Raw genomic sequence first — 25,805 nt, 5'->3', positions numbered from 1 at the left:
AGTAGTTTAAGTTGCAATATCACCAATCAGCACACGATGGCAGACATGGCTTAGTTGTGCTTACGCTGGGCCTTCTGTTCTGTTCACACTGCAGGGCGTGATGCACAATTTATTAATTTATTTTTGTTAAATCTGATTTTTATATGTACTCATTCACATTACTGAAACAAATGTGACTTTTAATGTGAACGCAATGATCCGTAATGGAACAGGCATGCCCAGAAAGGATGACATTGAATGATGTCTAGCACCTCTTCCCTCCAAAAAAGACGATGCGTGGCACAGCTTTTACGGAAGTCAATATGGTCCCCCGTGTAGGGACTCTTTCTATCATCTCATATCGCCAGAGTAGCGAGACGGCAGAGGGTAGATATAATTTGGGAATAAGAGGCGACGGTCCTCGATCTCATTTAATGGAGAGTTCTACACGTCACTGCGAAATAAATGGAGTGAGTCTGTGTGGCTGAATTACTTCTAGTGCCAAAAATGTCCACTTTGTGGTTCATTTCTCAAATGACATTAAATTCAAATGTTAAGACAACAGCTGTGAGTCAAAATAACTGCAGATTCACGGACGACATCAGAAGGCTCCTGAGGACTCCCTCTCTTTTTGTGGATTTGGAATGATATGCACGACAAAGAGTAGCGGAATGATTTGAAAAATTTTAGTGTGTTGATTTTTGTGACAGAATGAGTTCTTGGACGTAATGTTGGTTTCCTGTTCAGCAGTTTTGTGCTGTCCTTGAGTGGGAGTGTGTTTGCAAGGGAGCCCATTGCACTGGAAAAAAAAAGACAGTACTGTATGTGGTTATTTTGCTCCAACCCTTTTGTAGTTGGATTAGGATAGTGTATTTCTTAGACAGGCATTGGTACTTTGCATATAAGTACGCATTTTGTCCAAATTTAAAACAGCAGTTTCTGCCACGTCTGATTCAGACGTGCTTGATCCTATGTGCCCCCCAGTAGCACTGATGAAAAAGTGTGTCGCCCTCCATCACTTAAGTTGCCCATCCCTGATTTAGAAGAATGAGAGTCATAAAACTGCATGAGTGTTTACAGCTACTAATGTATCTAACACTGGCACAAAGATGATGAATATTGAAACATGCTGTATGTGGGAGTAAAAGTGTAATTATCAGATTTTAAAAACGACATTTGTTGTGCCAATCTGTTTCCCAAATCTAATAGTGCGTGTGTGTGTGGGTGAATGAGATGTATTAACTTTGTGCACTTTGTAGGTTGTGGCTTAATGAAGTTCTTGTAAGGTTGACATGCATACTGAGTTTACGAGGCCCTTGCCACGTTAAACATGGTAGAGACTCTCACAACCAGAAAAGAACTCAATGTGGATCAATGTATACTTACCCGTATGTATGTATGTTTAAAAAGCTGTCAGTTTTGTTTTTTTTTTTTTTTGGGAGGGTGGGGGGTTAATTGCAAGGCCATAGTTTCTGTAGTGTCTTATCTGTCACTTGGTCTTCTCAATTAAATGCACAACTCTCATGAAATGTATTTAATATATGACCAGCTGTTGATGACCTAAACTGTCAACCTAACCTAGTGTGCTTAGTTTCACAGTTCACGCAGCTATCTTTCAAGCATCTGACAGATGAAGGAAAATGTCGTAGGTGCGGCTCTTATCTTCGGTTTGCAAACCTCGCATGATGCTTGCATGCATCAAAAAGATCCTGGTAATCCTTGAAACAGCACTTCCGAATCAGATGTGACGAAAGTGCTGTTTTAAATGCGGACAAAATACTTGGAAGCTTCATTGCTCCGTGTCACTTGCTCAAGAAGCGCTCGCGTGTACAGGTGATTTTCCAAATTTCAGATTTCCGAATGTACCGTGAATGACTTGTCAAGTCATGGAGCTCAAAATTCATAAGACAGAAGTTGCAAGTCTTAAAATCAGTGACTCGAGTGTTGACTCATATGACTTCGAGTTCGCCCCCCCTGCTGCTATGAAGTTATATGCTTCAGCGGGCACAGATGAATTGCTGAAATACTCACAGGCAATGCGGACTGTAGCCTTGCGACTTTTGGAGGTACCTAAGTGACTCCATGCCACACAGAGACACCAGTAGTCTTCCGGGCCATGGAAATCCTCAACCTGCTGACGGGACACGTTGATCATCACCTCCCGCACTTTAAGACCTATAAACAAAGGAAAATGTTTAGGGTTTCTTTCCACATTTTTGTGTGAGAATAACCTCATCTGGATTTCTGCAAACATCCACATTGTGACAGGTTTTTTTTTTTTAATGGCTGGAACAACAATAGCTATGCAAGTTGTGTTTTTGCCAGTTACCAATCACACTGGCGATTCTGTTCATCAGGGCAGCGCCAGGCAAACTTCTGAATGGTAAGCCTTACAATCAAGGTGTCTACAGGTTTTACAGGAATATCCATCCATCCATCTATTAATAGGACTGCTTCATCCTCAAGAGGTTCGCGGGCGTACTGGAGCCTATCCCAGCTGTCTTCGGGCAGTAGGCGGGGTACACCCTGAACCGGTTGTCAGCCAATCGCAGGGCACACATAAACGAACAATCATCTGCGCTCAAACTCACACCTCGTGACAATTTAGAGTGTTCCATTAACCTGCCACGCATGTTTTTGGAATGTGGGAGGAAACCGGAGAACCTGGAGAAAACCCACGCAGGCACAGGGAGAACACACAAACTCCATACAAGAAGCCTGTAGCCCAAATCGAACACTGCACTTCTGCACTGTGAGGCCGACACTCTAGCCAGTCGACCACAGGGCCGCCGTTTTACAGGAACAGTTCTGCATATTTTTTAAAAGGCTTATACACACACACACACACACACACACACACACACACACACACACACACACACACACACACACACCTCCAAAATCTCAACATTCTAAACACTGCTTCTGAAAGCATCAAAAGAAATAGGCAGAAACCCTGTTCTGTTCTATATTCCAGCAAGCTCAATGATGTACAGAGTAACAGCCAAAAAGGACACTTTACACATTAAAGAATAATTTTAACATTTGTACAGAAACCCTTCAAACGGCATATGTAGAAGGACTATGCAAGAGAATGCAAGAGACTATTGCATGTGATGTAACAAAAAGGGTGCCACTTCTGGGTGCCACCACATCATATTGGACAATGAATGCTTTTGTAATGTTAAATGCACTGAAGTGGAGGAAATAAAAACATTGAGTCAGAAAATCCCCTCAGACAATTTACAAATGTTTGTCACTCTGTCGTAAAGTTTAAGATTGCCATATACACACACGTTTTAATCTGATTAATCGGCTTAAAGCAGATGTGTGCATTCTCATTACTCCTCAGTCTCTGTAGTCGACAGGACCTCATTCACTCTGTTGGATTAAAAGGAAGACATGTTGAATGCACTGGGACTTTGGTGGTGCCACTCTGATAAATAATGCTTTAATCTGACAAGCTCTTACTCAAGTCAAAGAGCAACACACAGTGGGTGCACCATTTGAAAAATATTGAGCAGACATCAAAATGGATACCAGTTAAACCTATCTGAATGGCAGAGGAGATCCATGTCGCTGCCAGGCGTAAAATTAAAATGGGAACATTTCAAAGTGGTGGTGCATGGTGGGTATAAATGATATAGCTATTATAATCACTGGACGAGTGAAATCCAACATATTTGTTGTATATGTTATAATGCTTATGAATCTCTTTTGACTAAATCACGTTTAGTTAATTGTAGCACTTTTTCACTCCAAATCTGAACTGCATGAATCATTCACATCAAGAAGGCCATGGCAGGTGATCATCTGAATTCTATTGAAACGATGACTGGGATTTGGAGAGCTCCACAAAAAAAAAATTACTCAATACATTTAAATGATTATACAGAAAATGTAATAATTGCCTTACTTCAACTCAAACAAGCCTCTAAAATATGTATATATGGTATGATTTAAAAAATAAAGAATTCATATTCATTAAAGTACCTCACACTGTAGTCGCATGTCTGCTCCATAAAAAAAAAATAAAAAATACTATTCCGTGCAGCTCAGAACTTTATGTGTGCACCATATGATAGTGATTTGCATTTGAAAGTATGTCAAACTTCAGAACTAATTTAACAGCATCACACAAACATGAATATCAATGTGGCATGAAGAATTTGTTGCAAACGCAACATTGTGCAATATTTAAACAGCCTCACTCGGGCTATTCAGATTGAGCCAAAGTAATGACAAAGGTTATTGGCTGTAATGATTTTAAGTGTTACTGTTTCACTTGTCTGCATAGTGTATTTCCTAAAATAATGACAAATTATTGGTGACATCCTAAAAAGACGAGATTTAAGAGGTTACAGTACTATAAATTATATTATCCAACTTTGTGTACACAAACATCCATCCATCCATCCATCCATCCATTTTCTGATCCGCTTTATCCTCACAAGGGTCACGGGGGGTGCTTGACACCCTGAACCAGTTGCCAGCCAATCGCAGGGCACACAGAGACAAACAACCATCCATGCTCACATTCACACTCACATCTAGGGACAATTTTGAGTGTGCATGTTTTTGGTATGTGGGAGGAAACCGGAGTACCCAGAGAAAACCCATGCAGGCCCAGGGAGAACATGCAAACTCCACACAGGGAAGCCGGAGCAGGGATTGAACCCAAGCCCTCTGCACTGTGAGGTCGACTCGCGAGCCACTGGACCACCGGGCCGCCCTGTACACAAACAGTCCCCTCAAAATGTATTCGAATGACAAGGTCCTTTGTTTTGGTCAAACAGGACCAATTAAAATTACTTAGAAATATTATTTAAGTGAATTCTTTTCAATATGAAATCTTAATGTGGGTACATTCAAAAGTCAAGTAATTTTGAGCAATGTTCCCTCTCATTTTCCATCCATCTGAGCATTGACACAAACTCCCAGAGCACTCCTTGGACAACGATGAGCAACATCAGACATGCACATGCCAGCCAAACCAGTATCACACCTGGCCAAAAATTGTGATCATAACAAGGTACGTGATGTAAAATGTTATGATCACAGTCACATCCAAAAAAAAAAAGATATAATCGAATGGAGATTTATGACACCAGTAAAATTGGCCTACGTTTGTTACGGTACTTTAATTTTAGCACATGGGTTATTTTAAGCATAATTAATTAAGCCATTCTCTTTTGCTATGGTCACACATTGTCCACATTCCATTTAATAAAATACAAAAATTCCTAGTCACCTGACCTTTGAAGAGCCTAATTCAAGAGGCTCGTAAACTATGCTCATGTTTGGACTTCCTGAATGATCGCTACACTGAAACTGTCACGGAAGTGGGAATAGTCTGGTGTCCTGTTTGTAGATTAAAGTGGGGGGGAAATGAAGGAATGAGTTTGGTAACGTAGTGTGTGCGTGGTGCGTGCCAGCTGTCACCGTGTGAGCAGAGAGGGTGAGAGAAGTGGGCAATTGCTCACATGTGCAATTTGAGGGAAAGTTGATCTTGAGTATACTCATAATTGTTTCATTAGTACTGCACCATAAGTGTTCGAGTGAGAGAGGAGTTGGTTTAAAAAAGCAAAGTGATTCCAAGTGGCGGGTCAATACTTGCACGATTCATCACATTAAAGTTAAAACTAATCATGGGCCAGTTTGAGGGTTGGGTTTCCTGTTTCGTGACAATCTTTCAACTTTAATATCCTTCTAATTACATATATAATGTAGGAGGAAAGATCCTTCTTACTTTTACTCGTCAAGTATATTTCAGAGACTGTACTTTTTTACTTTTACTTGTGTAATTATTAGAAGGAGTACTTTTACTTTTAAGTTTTTTTACACAGACAATTGTACTTTTACTCAAGTAGAGAACGTCAGTACTTTTTCTATCTCTGTTGAGAAATCTGAAGTTTCGAAAAATGGTTTGCTCTCGTTAATGATGCAAATTTAATGGCTGAACAAACATGCCGTCTTGGGGGGGGGGGTATCATGAAAAGTGACGATTTTGGAGGTACAAGTTTTCAGCCTGGCGCCAGTGATATACGAGCCTGTTGCTTCACGTGGTGAATGATGCTATTTGACTTACAGCTGGTTAGGCTGTGTTAGATGGGCCATAGAGTCAAAATTGCTTGCGCTTGAGTTTTCTTTTGCTTGAATTATAGGCACACATAGAGTTTACTCTTTTGACAGTGAAATGATGAGCATGCTTTGGTCTACTACGCTAGGTGTTCGGTCAAAATAATGACAATGAAACCAACACAGTAATAGATAGCTCCCATCCATCAGCAGTCGGCTTTAGTTTGCTTTTCTTTTCCAGAATCGCATTTGATCAGAAGCCTACATAACTAGAAATTGGGACTCTGCCTTGAAGAAAGGTTGTCAGTGAGAGTCATGCCCCAGTATCCTATCACCTATTGTTTACTAACATTCTGAATTTGTCACTGGTTGCAGGTTGTTGTGGTGGTGGAAAAAGGGTGGAACAAGAGCAAAAGAAGCAGTGAGAAAAGGCAGGAGTGCAGGATGTACAAAAAACAAAAAGTATTTATTGTTACCCCCCCCCCCCCAAAAAACAAAAAAAGGCAAACAATGAGTGTGGATGGCATTTGGAATCAAAAAACACACAATGAACAGATCTCCACAAAACAAGACACAAAGTAGCAAATCAAAGTTGAGAATGGACTCAGAAGTGGGCACATGAGAGGACTAGGGTATTTGACGCCTGGCAGAAACAACGACCCGACAAAGAGAAAGAAACCAGGGAACTCATGCTGCCTTCGAGGACGGTGGGAAGTCAGATTTTTCCCAGTTCCCAGTTTCCTAGTTCCGACCTCAAAGCGTTTGAGATACCTGTTGCCTATGAACAACCAATCACGGTGTGCATAGATTAGTAATAATAATAACAATAATAATAATTATAATAATAATAAAAATAATAATAATACATGCAAACAGTCTCTACAGAGAGGGACAGGGCAAGAAGTCAACAATTCAAATCAATTTTACATTGAGAAAAAAGAGCAAACACAAATGAATACAGTTGTACAATACATTGTTCATCCTGTAAAGCTTTATTCATCATGTGACAATAAAAAATCATTTTAATTTGTTCAAAACATTTCAGATATGCCATGCTCCTCCCTGCATTTTAAGTACGTGTTTTGACAGTTATCGGTATAATGATGTCAAATGTTACAACTATTTTAATGACGAAAAAGTGCAGTATTTATGTAGCTTACGTTTACTTGAACAAAGCAGCATTCCTTAAGTGTGTGTGCTTTTTTTTAAAATTTTTTTTATTTTTAAATCTCTCTCCGGCTGGCACCTCTTCGTTACAGCCTATCAGTAGAGAGTGAGACACATAATTCATAATTTCTCTCGCAACATCTGAGGGCTCACACGATGACAGTGTGTGGGCGCGCGCGCGTGCGTTTTTGTGTGGGTGGGTGGGGTGTTGAGAGATGGTGGAGGAAATAATAATTAATTACTTTCCATGATAGTGTAAAATGCACAAGCCTCTATTTGGAGAAAAAAAATTGAATGAAAGAAATCTGAGGGCTTGTGGGAGAGGGAGGCGGGGTAAGCATTGTAACACAGCGAGCAAGTTGAAACGGAAAGTGTTGACAGGTGGCTTGCCTGACAGACGGCGCTGAGTGTTGCCATTGTGTCATCTGTCATCCGTATTTGTTTATTGTCAGAACAGTGTTGACAAGGCTCATTAGAGTAAACCATTTGATCTGTTTCTCTTCAACTTAGAACAGTTCTTGTTAAATCCATCTAAAATTCAAATCATCCATCTATCTAGCTAGCTAGCTAGCTATCAACTACCAGGTATGCACCTGAGTAAATTTTGCCGGTCAGTCTTTCGTCATCAGCCAGCGGCTGGACCACCCGTCTGTCATTGTCAATCCATCATTATTTCAAGACAAATCAATACAATAATTGTCAGTCTGTCAATCCATTGATATTTTAACCACGCTTCCGTCATCGCTCAATTATCGTTCTGTACCGCTATTTTAGGGCCATCAGTAAATGTTACTGGTCTTCCGGGTCGTCATCGTCAGTCTGCCACAGTGTCATCATTATTTTCACCTCACTCTTGGAGTTTTCAGACAGAAAGCGAGCTGTCTCTTTCTCCTTCTTCTTCTCTGAGTTTATCAGCGGATTACAGCTCTTTGGTACGTACCGCCACCTTGTGCACAGGAACTACAAAGTGATGTGGTCTTATCTACTATAAGACAAAATTCTGAGGGGGCCAGATGTGGTTTCAGAGCTGTGCTTTTCCCAGGTCTGTCCAATATATTTAATACTGTTAATAGCACTGCAAGCGCATATGGTGACTTGGACAAGCGGCTGTTGTGACAGCTGGCCGCGCGCACCATGCAGGAGAGTTTGGCAGTTTTGTTTGGCTCCTTTACAAAGCAGGGTGAACTGGCCAATACTGCACTGCAACAGACAGGTGAGTGAGTGAGTTTGCCTTTTCCTCAATGAGTTCTTGCACTTAATGTTGTTTTGTTGTTGTTTTATTTCAAACAGTTCTGTGCCATGACTGGTAATTTTATGCATGGTAGCCCTTTGCACTGGAAAGAAAAATGTGTTATTGTTTGCTTGAAACCCATTATTGTCGCATAGGTGATCTTTTATACATGTGTTTTGAGCATGACATATATCAAGTTACTTGATTTATATTGGGTCACTAAATGAATCCATACGCACATACTTTGACCATATTTAAAATGGCATTTTAGTCAGACATCCATCGATCTACCTAACTGATTCATCTACAAATTGATGGTTTTAAGCAAGGCCATAACTTGACGAGTGTACTTTATTATACATGACAATATTTGAGGGTATTTGATTTATGACCCATTCAATTCCAAGGGGTGAATATCTCTCCCCAAAAGCCATTTTGATACGTTTCTCAATACATGTGGTTATGAGACGTGAGACAATTCAAGGATGTAATGATTTGAAAAGGTAACAATTCCATTTGGTTCGATTCAGTGGGATTACAATTTGATTTGATATCGTACAGCTGTAGCTTTTGTCATGTTTAATAATATGCAACAAGTAAAAGCTCTCCAAAGCCCAAACTATCCAAGTTAATTGTATTCAAAAAGAGAATGAATCAGCAGCAACATCAAGCTGTTTTGTATTGATTTATTTCAGCTGGAAATCTCTCATAAAAGTCAATTCCATACGATGACATATCCGTATATCGCTACACAAGGGTGCGATATGCTTCAAGCATGTACCATTTTAAATCAACACCGATTTCCCGCTCGAATTGTTTTTTGTAACACCCTAAAAGTTACACAATTAATTAAATACAAAACTGATACTCAATGTGTTTATTGTTTCACATTAATTCATACAAAAAAAAAAAAACATTTATGTGAAATGCCTGAAGTTGCATGAAATGAGTCCAGTTTTATAAGGTGCGTGTTTGAGGTATCGGACATTTGAGATCAACCGCATACAGTGGTAAGACCAAATATCGATTCTGAGAAATATGATACAGTTTTCTCTCACATGATACAGTATTGATATACTCTCATCACATACAGTATGTGCAGGTTTTAATTTGATGTGAATCTTTATTGTCCTTTGTGGACCATCAAAATGTACATCATAATGCCTGCTTCCTGTCCACTTATCCGTTATCTGATTTGCTCATCCTCATGAGGGTCCCGGACGTGCTGGAGCCTATCCCAGCTGACTTCATGCAGTAGACGGGGTACACCCTGAACTGGTTGCCAGCCAATCGCATGACACATATAGACAAACAACCATTCATGCTCACAGTCACACCTAATCGAACTCATGACCTCGGCACTGTCAGGCGGACGTGCTAAGCAGTTGACCACCATGCCACCGGAAAACCTGTTTTTCTTCATTATATTTCAAACATCTGGTTGTCCCACCAATTGCGGCCCCATTTATTATTAGCATCAGGAGCAGCCCAAATTGGGAACGACCTCCAAGCGGTGTTGGGCGTGCCTTCGGGCTACGAACAATTCCCAGTCAACAGTTGACAACTGGGTCTGCAGGTACCCGGGTCGCTGCGGCTTTAGGAGCCGCTTTGGGACCCAGTTGGACGTTGCTCAACAGCAACAGCAGCACCAGGAGCAACTGAGGGTTTGGTATCTTGCTCAAGGGCACTTCAGCCACCAACTTCTGGGTTGGGAAACTACCACTGTAACACAGCCATTCCACCCCATTTATAGCTTACTGACACAACTGGGGAAAAAAAAAAAAAAAAAAAAAATCTCAGCAGACCTGACAATAAAATCTCTCCACTGGAGACATGTTACGCCGCCATTTCATGTGGGTAGGGAATGATTGTTAACAAAGGGGCTTGTTCTAGCACCCATTGTTAATGTGCCACTTATCTATTGTCTTTGTGCAGCAAGCATGAAAGAGCAAAGGGACCCTAAAGGCACAAATTAATTTGACGATTCTTGTCCTTGTCATCATCTTTGCATGACTGTACTGTGTTTGTGCTAGTGGGTTAATAGTTGATTCAAGTGCTGATGCCACATGCAAACACATCCAACATAACAATGGCAGCTAATGTAGCGATGGATTGTAAGCCCATTATTGTGGTTGGTGTGGTTTCTGGGTATATGTAAAATCTCAGGGTAAGCAAAAGTTTGCTTAAATTCCTTCGTTTCAAAGGCCCCGACTTATTCTGGGGACAACAACGTTGATAACATATCAGACAGGACTAGAGTTAAAATCCTTCATGGATGAAGAGGAAGATCGACAGGTGGATGGCTGAAGTGTCTTGTAATGGGGACGGTTGAACAATAGGGAGGGTTAAGGGACGAGAAAAAGGGGCATGGGAGATGTGTAAGATGGACTCCAATATTGACAAGGTTCTTTGCCTTGTCTGTAAAATCAGGGAGAGAGTCATTCAGGGACAATGCAGTCTAGTGGTGGTGGTGTTTGAGGACGGATTTAAATCCAGAAATGGTGAGTGGGACGCAGATGACTATTAACTTCATCTGTTTGTGTCCGTCTTTGTCCTTGACCTTGGTGGCAGGGTTAGCAACTGTTGTGGATAATCTTGCTCACTGTTTTGGAACGAGTGAAGTAAACTGGAGAAGATACTGGAAGCCAGCAGTTTCAAAATCCTGCATTAGTTGCTTGGACTGCTGCTTCAAAATGTTGTGACGCTCCTGTGTGTGTACTTTCTGGTTATCGACTGGACAGTTTAGTGCCCAATAGCAATTTTCTCCATTTTCTTCGGTATATCGGACACCATGTCGTTTCTAAAACACAGAAAAATTGTGTTCTTTCTGCTCCAAAAATGTTTCACAGCTGAAATTGCCTTGTCACCTGTGTTTGAGGCCCAGTGGCTGACTCCATTTGCATTGGCCCATTTTGCTGCAACGGTTTGCCTCCATACCTTTCACAGACTACGTTTACATGCGGTCAATATTCGGGTTAAGGTCAAAATTTCAGTTTCTGAAACATTTCGAATACCTGTTTATATGCGTGAGCGGACAGAGTTAGTCCGGCATACGTGGTAGCTGTGATCAATGAGAACAACCCGATCGAAACAGGCAATGTATAGATAACATCATGATGACTTTCTACTGTCAATAAAACATTATATTCATGTCCCTCGCCACAGGATTAAAGCTGTTGTTTTGCTCCTCGCTCCAAAAGTGTGTTGCTGTGTTGCGCGTGACTGCATGTGAGTTTTGCCATGTTTGTTTATCTCTGCTTGTGTATGACGCAATGACTTCACGTGTATATGTGTGTGTGTGTGTGTGTGTGTGTGTGTGTGTGTGTGTGTGTGTGTGTGTGTGTGTATTTTAAGATAAGAAAACCTTTATTAGTCTCACAATGGAGAAATTCCCAATTCACAGCAGTAAAGTTATGAAAGGAAGAAGTAGAAGAACAAAATAGAGGAGCTGCTGTAAAGGCAGCCACTACCGCGGTGCCATCTTGAAGTCAAAATAACAAATAATACAACACAACAAATAAGACACGGACAGTCGTGCAATCTTAACCATTTTTCTGCATCGTCTTTGTTGTATGAAGCAGTTATAGATGAAAGAGGAGAGGATCAAAGTGTCCTTTCACCAGTGGATCAAAGACGTCATGCTGAAAATGTGCACACGTCTGCTCCAATCTAAGTTTTGAAAGCAAACACGAAGCTGTAGCGTCCACTGACGAAAAGAGATTGGCTCACATCTCCTGTCCCACGTAATCCGCTTCAATTCCAAGCCGCGACTCCCAGTTCCACATAGGCAGAGCTCGGCGCTCTGCCTTTCTTCTCGTCGTCGGCTCCTCAAGCCATGCATCCATCCGGCCGCAGACCGTCCAACAGCACCGACCTCTCCGCTAAACAAAGCTGGGCTGTGAGAAATGCTGCCCATTACAGGCGCAAAAAAACACAAGCGCCCCGGAGCTGTCCAGCAATGACAGTCAAATGGCACCGACATTCCTCCCAATCAAAAACAGTGCTGGTATACCCGTGCTGCAGAGAAGGTGCAACCACCAAGCACAGAGTCTCCTCCTTGATGAATGTTGTGGCCAAAAAATGCTGAAAAACAATCCACATCTGGTCCACACACGCAACAACAAACACAAAGTGACAAAACACAAAAACAACAAAAAAAGCAAGGCTCATGAGAGCACTTGCCGACGGCTGCCTGCTCGGGGGCCATCCTGGACTTATATACACACACACACACATATATATATATATATATATATATACACACACACAGATGACGACTCCTTGCTGAGAGAGCACGCACAGAACACAACCCAATGTTCCTTTCAATCGAGATATTGGTTTTATTCGGGTTTTTAAAAATCTGATTTATTGCATGTTTACACGCCCTTCCTTAACCCAAATATTGTCCATTTAGATTTTGAAAGGGTTATTGACTGCATTGAAGTTTGCTGGTCAGGTGACCGCACAGCAAGCCTGTTTTTCAGGTGGATGCCCGCGTTTTGTCTTTGCCCGTCTGTATTTTGATTTCCTGCTCCTTGCCAGAGGTGCCTCAGTGGTGAGGAGACCTTTGGCACGCACCAACAGTATTCCTCATTAATTTGTTGATGATCATGTATGGCTGTTACCCATGGTCTCCTCTCCTTTGTCTTTGCCCCCAGTAAACTCCAGGGCAGTTGGAAGATTTTTCTTCCAGCGACATCAGCGGAGTCTACTAGCTGTCTGTTAGCTTGCTCAGGTCTACAGTTTGGAGACATTGGGAACATAGTTTCATTGCACGATTGTCCATTTACCTCCACAAATAGTTTGAGTCGTCACATTTTAGTCTCTAGCACTGCCACCTTCTGAAGGAGGTTGTGGTATTCATCAGTGGCAACGAGAGGCATCTTGCTTCATGTCTTGTTGCTAATTGCCATCTCGTGCTAATTAGCGTGCAGTGCTCACATTTTCATGTGATGATAACAATAAATGTTGACAAAAAAGGCCAAAGCCAACTGCATCAAAAAAAAAAAAAATAAAGAAAAAAAGAAATAATAGTACAGTCCCACTGATATAAAAGTCTTGAGGAGAGGCCAGCAGAAATAGAACAATAAGCAAATTAGCAAAAAATAATGCAAAAAGAGTGGAAGCAGAGGCAGAGCAAGGCAGCAAGCGTCTCCACACTCTGCAAGTAAAGACACAGTATGTCTGCTTACTGAATTGATGCTTGCTTTCTACCCTTAGTTATGTTACCATTTCAAAGTTAAAGGTAAAAATAGATTGGTTAATTAGCCAGTGCACTGGGGTCAGACTAATTTCGCCACAACTTGACTTGATGACACGACGACCACCCTGCTGGATGGTGGGCTCCTGGGTGATTTGAACACGAGTTTGAATAATGACATCTGATAAAAGGTACTAAACTAAACCTACCTTTTGGAAATGCATTTACCTATATTGAATGACTACAAGTTAATTGACACATGAATCATTCAGTAAGTGTGTGACATGAGTAAACATTTGAGATAAACTTCAACACTGATATACAGTAAAAAAAAATACCATGCTGTATTTACACAATTTGAACTTTAACACAATGAATAACTTGGGGTTAAAAGTCTGATATATGAATAAAATCGCTAGCTCGCCCTTTGTCAATTCTGTAAAATAAATAATGCATAGATTAGGCCAATGCAGACACCGACTGGGTAGTTTTAATCTCCACAAATGTATAATGTCGTACGGTATGAAACAATTAAAACCCCACTGAGAGGGAGTACAGAATGTCTCTCAAGGTTCAGAGTGGCAAGGTATGGATTTGTCTGCTCAAGTTCAAGACCACTCAAGACTTCTTTGTCGATGTTGTCTGCAACAACATCGACAAAGAAGAATTAGCGAGTCATCAACATCATGCAGCTAAAATGTAGGAAAGTTAACTGAAGTGTAGTAAATCACTGGATCAAATCATGAAATAACAAAATGTATTTATGATTCCCAACCAGGGTGTTGTGTCACACAAGTGTTCCTTGAGAGATGACCCGAGGTGCTATGGGTAATTACATTTAATTTGCCTGAAAATTATGATTCAGTACAAATACATAATTGTTCATCGAGCTATGTCAGCAATATATACTGCAACAACAGGCAGAATGATGAAGCGCTCTTCCATTAGATGGCCGAGGGTGCAATAAACCTGTGTATCCACCTGTTGCCATTCAAACAACAGATTTAGTCACGCTTCCTGTTGGGTTCAATTGAAAAGGCCTGTATTTTACACAGAATAAGTCAATTTTTCAGCAAACTGAGACAAGGTCATAATTTTTTCAGTATTCATTCACTTTGACATTATTGTTTGGTGGTGTGCTATGAGATTTGATTTAAGAAACACCAAGATAGCCTGAATTACACGCAAACACAAACGGATGTGACACAAACGGGCCAAGAAATTCCTCACACCTTTTGTCATTTCCACACAACAAACTACCGGTACATGAGGAACTACAGGCTAATTGTAACAGCAAAAGTCGATCACACAAACTGTTACTAGACGCATCGGGAGAGCAGCAAAACAAAACATTCACGTTACATTCGCTTCCCAAGGAAAAGGACATGTCAAACTCAGATGGAAAGATCACCATCACTGACTCAAACATCATGGCAACACACATATCAACAAGGTGGGATTTCTAACATGGCCATCACTGTAGATTTGATTTGATATTAGCATATTGATTTTAAAAATTAATAGTATTTTTCAAAAGTAAAATTACATTGAAAGAGTTTTATCCCCCCTGATTTTGTGGTTTCCCCTGGAGGCTGTTGCACTATGCCTATTATCGGCCAATCAGCCAGCCGGCACTGCACGTTACAGATGCCAAGATGGAGCATAAGACAAGCAGTCGTAGTGGTGACGACTTTATAAAGCAAGTGGTTCTAAGATAATTCAATTCAAATGATGCTGCTGAATGTGCTTCTCGTGGTGTTTTCCGATGAACAAAAGAACATGTTCTTTTTCAGTTCTGCAATCAAGTCATTTCATTTTTAGTGCTTTCATACTGAAATATAGTCATGTTACAAGTGTAATCACACTTTGGAAAGCATCAAGGAAAGTCAAGTTGGCAATCTGCTGAGCAGGCTAACAGCTCTTAAGAATTAAAGCTTCAGTCATCTTTGCAATATTTCTGCTTTAAGTGCTGCCAGCAGCTAATGTCCCCCCAACCCCAAGGTTTTACATAGAGGATAGTTGAACTACTGTACATTTATGTAATGGCTCTCTGTCTTCATGGTTTCATTGCAGCAATTCGACAATGTAACCTTGATCCCACAAGAGGTTCATCAACAATCCATATATTTTCTGATCTCCTTATCCTCACAAGGGTCGCGGGGCGTGGTGGAGCCTCCCCCAGCTGTCTTCGGGCAGTAGGCGGGGGACACCCTGAACCGGGTTAGCTCACTACCTACTTGAGCAGTTGTCGATCAATATTCCACAGCACCAGACACTTTGAAGTGCTGAAGGACTTTCTGTATAATTGCATACCCAAAGTTGTACTACAATTACTGCTACTGGTCACTCAAAAACAGTGCACAACTACCATCGTTTTGTATTGCACCACTGATCACTTTTTTTCTCTGCTCGATGACTGCATATTGTCGCACAGCCGTCACTGGGTGCGACTACTGCACAATGCTACCCTTGTATTATGGAAGGTCTTTCGATACTTATATGTCAAGTCTTTGTTTAGTTGCTTGTACTTGCAATACTAGTGTAGTGTGTTCTATAATACCGGAGACAAATTCCTTGTGTGTTCTACATGCTTGGCGAATAAATATGCTTCTGATGATTCAGATTCTGAGAGCGAGAGCCAGACAGATACACACAAAGTATTAAACTGTATTTGACTGGACATCTTAAAAAAATGACATGGCCCCTTTAAAAAAGAAATTTGCTCAATTCACCTTTAAATATGTTATTAATAATTGATGTGAAAATAACAATCATGTTAAGAATTTAACATGGTTGGAAACAGATAAATGTAACGTCATATCTTGCACTATTTCTAGAAATCTCTGCAAGTGTTTACATTTTCTGATTAATTCTTTGACATTAATAGGAAATCACAGTGTCCCATCACAGGGGACATGTTTTTAATGAGTATTTTTTGCTTTAAACTGGTCTATCGGCTAGTCATGAGGCCCTTGAGGGCATGGTGCCTGCGGGCACCACGTTGGTGAGCAGAATTAAATCACTTGTTTCTGGATGCAGTCTGTGAAGCTCTACATTTCTTAGTATTTGAAATTGGATTCATGTCTCATCGGCGGATGTGGACCAAGGCAGTGTTAATGGAACACCGGCCAAATCTGAACTTGAATCGTCAGGTGATGAAGCTTGGCTCCACGCTTCCAGATCATCAGAAGTACAAGATCAACTACTTCACTCGTGTCCCATTGGAGGTCAAGCGCCTTGATCACGAAATTCATTATGTGGGAACAGCCAGGCGGATAGGCCTACCCAATTGTGATCTTGAGCCTGAAGAAAAATAGAAGAGGATGCTTTGACTGTGTGATGCCAACTGGGATGATTGTGATGCTTTGTGCAGTCAAGTGAAATGAGAACAGGCCAGTCACACTTGTGTCACACACTTGTTTGATCAACACCATCATGCTTGTGTGATCAACATGAGGCTCCTTTACAAAAGAGACGGCAAATTTCAAAGAGATACTGAACAGGAAACCAACCGGTTTAAGGCCCAGATAGCACCGTCTGTTATCCCACGCAATGTCATGCTCACCACAGCAAAGAGTCCAGAAATACAGCCAGAGGAAACAAGGACCCCTTGAGTCCTCAGAAGAGACGAGCAGGTGATTGAAGTCCATTTCTGAAGTATTTCACTCAGTTATTGAAATACTTTGGAAGAAAGTCATGAGTTACTATTACAATTTCTTTTTAAAAGGTGCTAAGGTTACTTCAGCAACTTCTTTCACAAGACTCTTATTATGCATCAGCTCACCAACAAGGCTCATCTATGGTGACAAGTGCCCTGACTCCTGCAGGTATTGTTCTGAGATCTCCATATTAGCTGTTGTGCTTGAGATTAAACTCAGTAAGGTGTGAAGAACATTTTATAACAGCCATTCTTTGTATTCTTAGAAAGGTGTCATTTTTATCTCCAAGCTACTTGTCCCCAATCGTCAGAGGCAGTGCCATTCAGGATCATGTCGCCTTGTAAAGATATCAAGTTGTGCTTTCGAAACGTAAAGAACAAGACCTTATACAGTCAAGATGAGAAAAAGAAACTACAATTAGAAGGCTCTGAGAAGTTGAATATTTGAATAGGAAGAGTTAAAGGCAGATGGTGCTACAGGACATCTACCCACTCAAAAGTAAACAATGTTCTCCGAAACTGTGTCTCATCACTGTGTGTGGAGAGTACAAGTAGTTATTCATTTTTATTTTCACATTGATTACACTGGACAACTTTTTTTTGATTAGATTTTTCTAAACAGAGATGCAAATAAACTTCTGAATGGTTTAGTTTTGCACTGAGTCCAAATCTGCCCCAGTAGACATTTTTCAAATCAGCATCAAAAATCTGTATAGGGACACCGAAACCCATCTCTGAGTAGAACTTGCTATTGAATAGTATTATGAATCAGCTTTTTTCAGAGTTCAAAACTGCTATGGAGGCAACCTTGCGGGCTGATTGCGTACTGGCTTCTTTTAATGTTCCTCGACGAGTTGTATTTTTCACAGACACGGTATTTTGAATGATCGCTGTTTTGTAAGGGGGCCTCAAGGTTGTGTCTCTCTGGATGCGGTGCTGCTAGATACAATCACGTTGATTGGATAGCAACTAAATTCTGTCGAGCCCCTCCACCAGACACATTTTTTTTTTCCCAAAGACTAATTTTTTTATTTGATTTTTTTTCTCCAAAAATGACTATCCCCTAGATCTACCCCGAGAGTACTGTGAATGCTCCAGTATTAAAACTGACTTATCAATCTGGAGTATGTTCTTCCTCTATCATGAAAATAAAATGAAATAAAATAAACCAATAGTTTTACAGTCTACTCCTAAGCGCTGGCAGCAAACCTGTGGTCAAGATAAATGAAATTATCTCTGGAACTAAGAGACACTATCACCTCTTCATTTCGCCAAGGAGTATCCAGTAGAGGTAAGGGGAAGTGTGTACGTGTATGTGTGAGGTGTATTGTCGGGGGCACATTCGGTTAACAACCCCATTAACTGGCTCGCAAAGCAACCCTAGAGCAACGATAACATCAATTCTGGCTTTAGAGGCCATTACATATCAGCCAGAGATATACAGTACGTGCCCTGCCGGAAAAGTGATTTGAAAAGTGGTGGCAGCAAAGTCGCTGAAAAGGGCAGTAGGGTGCCACCACCCGTTTGTCAAATCCAACCGTCTATCCTGCCGTCACGCCCCAACTTGCCCATTCAAATAAAAAATGGTTCCAACACGTTCCCCAGGCTGCCTGGCAAGGAAGGACAGAGGCTGTTTATCTCCCTTAGTTGTGTCTCCATCATACAAGCACACATAACATTTCGAGAGGTGCACTATGGAACTATATATGCCGGACATGTATGCATATAAACATGCTTATATTCTCATGTTAAGCCCCTTTAATACTCAGAATGACTCATTCTGTACAAATGCATACATGCAATCTCACGACAAACTACATACAAACACATTCCAGTCATGCCAGATGGCAGGCCTTAATGCAAATTAATTCTTCACATCAACACGTGGCCCCTGTGACAATATGTACACAGAATAAATACACACCCCATCGCAACAGCTCGCTCGCAGATCTGGGATATGCCGCAGTGGAAGAAGGCGAACGCTGCGTCTGCTTGCTGTTCACAGATGATAACATTCACACACTAAAGATGCCGGAAAGAAAGGTCAGGATTTTTTTGGCGCCCTTTCTCTTCCCTTCTGCTCCATGGGTTACTATTGAACAGTAATATTCCACGGAGAAAGATGTTTGTGTGCTCCAAGTGTTAAATCACTACATTACTCATCGGAAGGCTTAACCGCCTCAATTAAAGTCACATAAAGGAGAGCGTTAAGAGTCCTAATGGCAGAGCAGAGTTTTCCCTTTTAGAACAAACAAGGATAAAGAGTTTTCCCTCGGTAGAGCCAGGTGGATGCTGATTTCCTCACGCTCCCAAGTTGGAGGCAGTCATAACAATTAAGGAATGTGCGAGGAGAGGTGTCACAGATGAATGACAGCCGAGTGGGAGGGGGCCAGTGAACACCCAACGCGTTGGGGATCAGTCAGCTTTCCCACTTGGTGTCCTGCTGAGCTTGTGCCACTCTAACTCAGTGAGGCATGGACGATTTCAAGGCAACCATGCAAGGAAGCGCCATGAAATGACAAGAAATCGAATGGAATTTACTTGCGCTTAACAGGCTTTGGTAGGTGACATGAAACATCTGAACTTTTTCCTAATTTTGTGAGGATACAATCATCATAATATTTGGGTTTGTTTTCTTGCCCGTTTCCTAATTTCCATCTACTAATTTTGTATACTGCTCAACTCCTTCAGGTTCACTGGAAAGCGGCAGTCGAACTCGGCTGACTGGACACCAACCATTCAAATGCACATGTGCAGCCTTCAGCCCACCCAAGCACAAGGAGAACATTCAAACGCCATTGTACACTAAGCTAAATGTCTCTTGTCTCGTTTTTGTTATAATGTCAAATGCACGTGTTTTTTTTTTTTGGTCTACAGCAAAAGTCAAAGAATTGGCTTCATTGTTCCATTACTGTGAGAGACCAGCATGGCTGAAATTACATTTGTGCTGTGTTCTGTTAATATCACAGGAAGGTGTCAATTTGATGTCTTATTGAGGCACTGGTCATATGTCATGAAAAAGTTGAGTCATTTCAGTCATGCCATTCAAAAAGTGAAACTCATATTTTATATTAATTCATTAGATGCAGACTGCTATATTTCATATGCTTATTTCTTTGGATTTTGATGATAATAAGTGACAACGAATGCAAATCTCAAATTCAGTATCCTAGAAAATTTGAACATTGTGGAAAGGTTCAATATTGATAGATGCTGATGCCACACTCTAATCAGCGAATTAACTCCAAAACACCTGCAAAGGCATTTAAATGCTCTCTCAGGCCATGTCCACACAGAAACAGACGTGGCTTTGTTTCTCGAAAAAAATCCCTGAAACATTTCAAGAAATGCGTGCGACCACAAGGAGATGCCTGAAAAATGCTAATGACTTTCATATGTATTCCAAGGATGAATAGGCGCTGAAGCACTGCCACAGGTCGGAAACCGAGAAGAAGAAAAATCAGCGAAGAAGAGTCAGTGCAACAATGGCGAGTATTTCAATGGAATCGCGGAATGAAAGTTTTGTTTGGATGGCTGATCACACAATGATCCAGAAAGATGGGCGGTGAAAGCACGAAAATCTTGAGGCTTTCCCTCAACTTGTACCGTAATAGGTTGGCAGCATCGGTGCTTCAGTGATAGCAACATGAGGGTCATCTAGTGGATGAAAAAAGTCAAAGCAAACTAAGAATGAAAGATTCCTTCACGTCTTTGATCCATAATAGTAAAATAAATATGATACCAATCAATGTCATTTTTACTGTGTGTTATTTCTACTAGATGAAGTTGCCATACAAAACCAGTGTCTTTCATGAATAAAAATATATGTTGGTGTCAGGGATTTTCTCGGACAAAGTTAAAGAAATGACTCGGCACACAGGAAAATTGTCTTCAATATCGGCGGGAGTGGGTCTCTGAGAGCGAACGACGGTAGTTGCTCCGATGATCACACTCTCGAGCTCCCTTCCCGCCAATTCTGACTTTTATTGTAACATACAAGGAAAACACTGCCCCCGACATTTGCATACCGCACCCCGGGTCCGGCCCCTCGGTAGTGATTGGTTACCTGAGTTTAAGCTTTGAACCACCAGTACATTGGCGCCTTTCTGTCTGGTCTACACTGTATCAACATGTTGCAGACTTCGCGGACGACAAATGTCGCCTGGGCGCGACGGGTGTTCTCAACTCGTCTTTTGTTGTTCAACCGCTGTTCCCAAATTATTCATTCCCCTTTTGTGACCGAGTTTCGCCCTCTCCCCTGTGATTGCCCACCTGCATTGACGTGCTAATTGTGGACTTCAACAGCCCTCCGGCCAGGTGGCCGGCGCCTTTGTGCACAGGCATTTGGGGGTGCTGGATACGCACCCAAACGTTTAGATGTGCCCAAATTAAATGAAACTTTAAACATGATACAATTTTGCTCATAGATTCCTCTAACAGTTGGACATGTAGGCACCCTTATTACAACCAAGAGTAATTGTGAACAGAAAAAACAAAAGGACATTTTTCTCAATGAACAGCAGCGGCTGCAGAGCTTCCCTCTGAAGGTTACGATCACTCACACTCACAGTCGGTCACACAATAGCTTTGCTTGCAAGCTGCACCTCATCAAAATGTGCTTTGCCTCCTTCAATGACTAGTAGCCGCCAGTGGTCTGTGGGCACCGGGACTTGTACAAGACAGCCAGCTTCCAATACGAGTCAAAATGGAGCAGGCATGAGCTCCTTGGAGGAACTAATTAAGTGAAACTTGTTTATAGCTGTGGAACCAAGATAGGAATAGTTTTACAGTTTTAGCAAAAGTCCTGGCCATCCAAATGAGTGGCAACGTTCATGCATTTTTTTCATTCATGTTGGAGAAGGTGATGTCTTAAAAATGTAGATATGACATTACATTGAATGTTTAGCAGCATTCTGGGGCTATTTTTATTTATTTATTTAATTATTTTGTGTGTGTGGGGGGGAGGGTGTCAATTAAAAATGTTTCCAATGAATTTTCACTATGGCAGGGGTGCAGGGTTTCCCCCCAGAAACCTTGCTAGGTCTGCCGGTAGAGGTTTTTAATTTGATGAAGACATATTAAAAGGGATGAATGAATCCTATTTTAATTTGAAATAGACCTCCAGATTATTCTTTAGACTCCAGCAGGGTATTGTTACTTTAATATTGAGGTCTTGCTGGGCCGAGTCTATAAATGAAAGTATAATGATTATTATTTCAATCCTCTGCATATCTTAGCTATGTTATCTCGCCATTGTCGCACAGCTATATTGTCTCAGAGTTGCATTCGCTGTGCATGAAGGAAGAGAAAAGAATTTATATTAATGTGTTCGGCTTGCGGAGAATAGATCAGTCTCGTTTTAGGTGGGAAATATATTGCTCTATGTTGCATAGGATGCTTGACAAGCGTTTTTTTTTTTGTTTTTTTTTTAAATCACACTCTCGACCAACCCAGCCACTGGGGGGCAGTGCCCTCCCCTGGGGGTGCACTGTTCCCCAGTGCCGGTCCCAAGCCCGGAGAAATGGGGAGGGTTGCGTCAGGAATGGCATCCGGCGTAAAACTTTTGCCGAGACGACCATGCGAGTTGGTAGGACGGTTTACAGGGGCGGATGGAAATTACTGACTCGCTGTGGCGACCCCTGAATAGGGACGTGCCGAAAGGAGAAGAAGAAGAAGAAGAAGAAATCACACTCTCGACCCCATGTGGGGTGTCTCTTCACTTTGGCCAAAGCACAAAATGTGTCGTGTCGTGTAATTGGCACTGAATGATTGATGTATGATCACATCACTGGCCAGTCTTTTGAAATGCAGCCTTTCCATCAGTGAGCTTTTGATTATAGATGTAGATAGAAGAAAAATATCTGTGTACTGGCTGGATTGGACGGTGTTAGAAACTCAAGGGCATCATCAGTTTTATCAGTAGTTGGTGAGTCATCAGGCTAGTTGCTAAATAAGAGATCCTATCAGGTGTTTGTGGTAACATTGAGGGCCCGTGTTCAAATCAATAACATTCCAATTCTTTACTGATCCCCGACTCCGATTAGCTGGACAAATCCAATACACAATGTTGCTGACTGTGACGGAGTTAGAACAAACCGATGCAGTTTAGACCATCCTTATCTTTGGTCTTGTGTTTACTACGGGTATAAGGCGGGCCGATGCCAGGCAGATATAGTGAGGACATCCTCCGGTTGTTTAAATTGTTAGTCAACTTGGGCCTGATGATAACAAGGGAATCTCCAACACAATCATCTGGCCACATGCACTTAAGTGTTTTCTTGAGAGGGTCAGGATAAGTCATTATCATTTTTCATCTTGACTGTACGGTATGGCTGAGAATGTATAATTAAACAGGCTGAGATTAAGGAAAGGGAGTTAATGAATGCACAATATGCATTCAATGTTCTCTTCATAATCAGCCAGCCAGATGAAATAAATCAGATTTCAAATAAAGACGAGGGCAGACTGGATGAGATGAAAAGAAAAACGTTAAACGAAAAACAATAAATAAATAAATACATAAAAACATTTAAAAAAGTCACCACACCTCTTGTAAAGAGCCATACAAGAAAATAATGACCACAAAACCATGGTAACAGTAACTTCAATATCCACCCCAGACAATCTATTTCTAATCCCGTAGTTTGAATAGATACGGCATGGTAAGGTCATACTATTAGGAACAGCTCTCAGTGTTATGCCATACAGTTATACACTACTGTGAAATATGCAACACCACAACAATAAACCTATTATTACATTTGTATTGGTACCTTCCTGTTATTCATAATGAGCGATATTTGTAACGGCATCATTTTTGATGCCGCTCTTCAATTGGGCCTTGTGAGATTGTGCAAGTGTCAACAATATTGTGGCAGGTTACTTCATATGTCAATCATCGCTAACAGTGTTAATGTGTCTCTTCTCCCCTTCGATAATGCAATCGGACACTCAACAGTGTTTTCTGCTTTGGATTTTTAGAGGCGTTTGGAGTTATATTACAAGTGAGATAATGAATTAAATTTTAACGCACCACTCCCGTACATGTAAGGTGAAGCAAACATTGCAGTCTCAGATTAGGAAAAAAAAGGTAGGTTTTAGTGAGATTTTACCACTTTAGATATCTTCTGAAAAGTAGGATCAGATTTGAAGTAAAAATAAAAAAGTATCAAGGTGTATTTTGTATCAAGCAAATAGAGTCTTCCCAGTTTTCGATAAATTCAATGGATTCTATGCATGCAGCACTTCCGTGTGTCTTGTCCAGGAAAACCAAGACAACAAAAGTCTTTGTCAAAATGTGAGATTTATTTCAGCTACAAAAAAATATGGAGAAGCATCATTCACAGATCTGTCATGAAGCCTCCCCCCGACCCATGGAGTGCGGCCCTTCTGATACTATTCTAGGGAGGAGTTAAAGTGCAGACCGTGCAGCACAATCAGCACTTTGGACAGCGACTCTTTCAGATAAAAGGATCAAGTCTGACGCATGAGCAAGCAACTTTGCTTATCTGCAAATAACATGGTCAGCGTTCACAATGGTACAAACAGATTGTTAGAAGATACATTTTAGCACTGTTAGATGTCAAATTCCCATTATACGTGTTTGGTGTATAGGGGAGTGTTAACTTCCGCTTGACAAGACAGAGGGTCGGTCTAATTTCTGGATCGGGGAGTTTTACTGCGACATGCGAATTCCAAAGAGAGCCAGTTGGAAAATTTGGCACACTTTAAATGAAATGTGAAATTAACTTGTGTAGTTGATCCGGAAGTTACACTGGTCTTCGCCAGTGACGTGTCCGTGGCTCATCTCGAGGCTACTCTGAAGGGAAGTGTGTGTGTGTTTGCACTAGACACTTTTCAATAAATCCAATGGAAGCAATTTAATCAGAATACCGTGCTCACAACTAAAAGCTTAGGAGATGGTGCAAAATGAGAGTTGACCAGGTTGCTAGGCAACACAATGAGAGTGTGGCACTTCAAAAAAAAAAAAAAAATATATAAAAAAATCAAACGCAAATTCTTTCTAAGTTGAAAGGTCGAAGGGAAGCTACTTAATGGACAGGGACGGCGTGATCAAATACTCATTTAGGCTCGGGATGAGTGACGAGGACATGATGAAAAGCTCGGCATCGCGAGGGATCATGATTTTCAATCGACTGTCGAGAGCCAGCTTGCTTCACCGGCGGAGGTACGGCTTGGACGCCGGGATCCATTTTATTGTTGCCCATGTCTGGGGCTCCGTACTATTCCTGCTTGTCTCCCAGACTGCCATTCACACGCGCACCTGAGTTGAAACTGAAAGAACTCTTACCTGCGCTTACACTAAATCCGACAAGTGAAGAGCATCTTTTTTTCAGTCATTCATTTCTGACAGATGAGAGGGACACATTTTAATGATTGATTTTTATGGGTCCCTGGCCTCTTGAACTGTTGATGTTTTGGGGGAAACGTTTCAGTAGTCACGGCTCTTTTTTTTTTTTTTTTTTAAGTGG

General features: G+C 41.3%; 1 protein-coding gene across 2 annotated transcripts in view; it reads right to left on the bottom strand.

Moving 5' to 3' along the window:
- Positions 1 to 25,805, bottom strand: part of unc5db (unc-5 netrin receptor Db) — a 253,730-nt gene that overhangs the window by 107,464 nt on the left and 120,461 nt on the right. For both annotated transcript variants that reach the window (XM_019885253.1, XM_019885254.1), the window contains exon 3: positions 2,011 to 2,154. In XM_019885253.1, the coding sequence (XP_019740812.1) occupies positions 2,011 to 2,154 (144 nt within the window). The remainder of the gene's footprint in view (positions 1 to 2,010; positions 2,155 to 25,805) is intronic.

The sequence above is a fragment of the Hippocampus comes genome, unplaced genomic scaffold (assembly GCF_001891065.2).
Source record: "Hippocampus comes isolate QL1 unplaced genomic scaffold, H_comes_QL1_v1.1 scaffold45, whole genome shotgun sequence".
NCBI lineage: Eukaryota > Metazoa > Chordata > Actinopteri > Syngnathiformes > Syngnathidae > Hippocampus > Hippocampus comes.
This window is presented reverse-complemented; position numbering and strand designations above follow the sequence as displayed.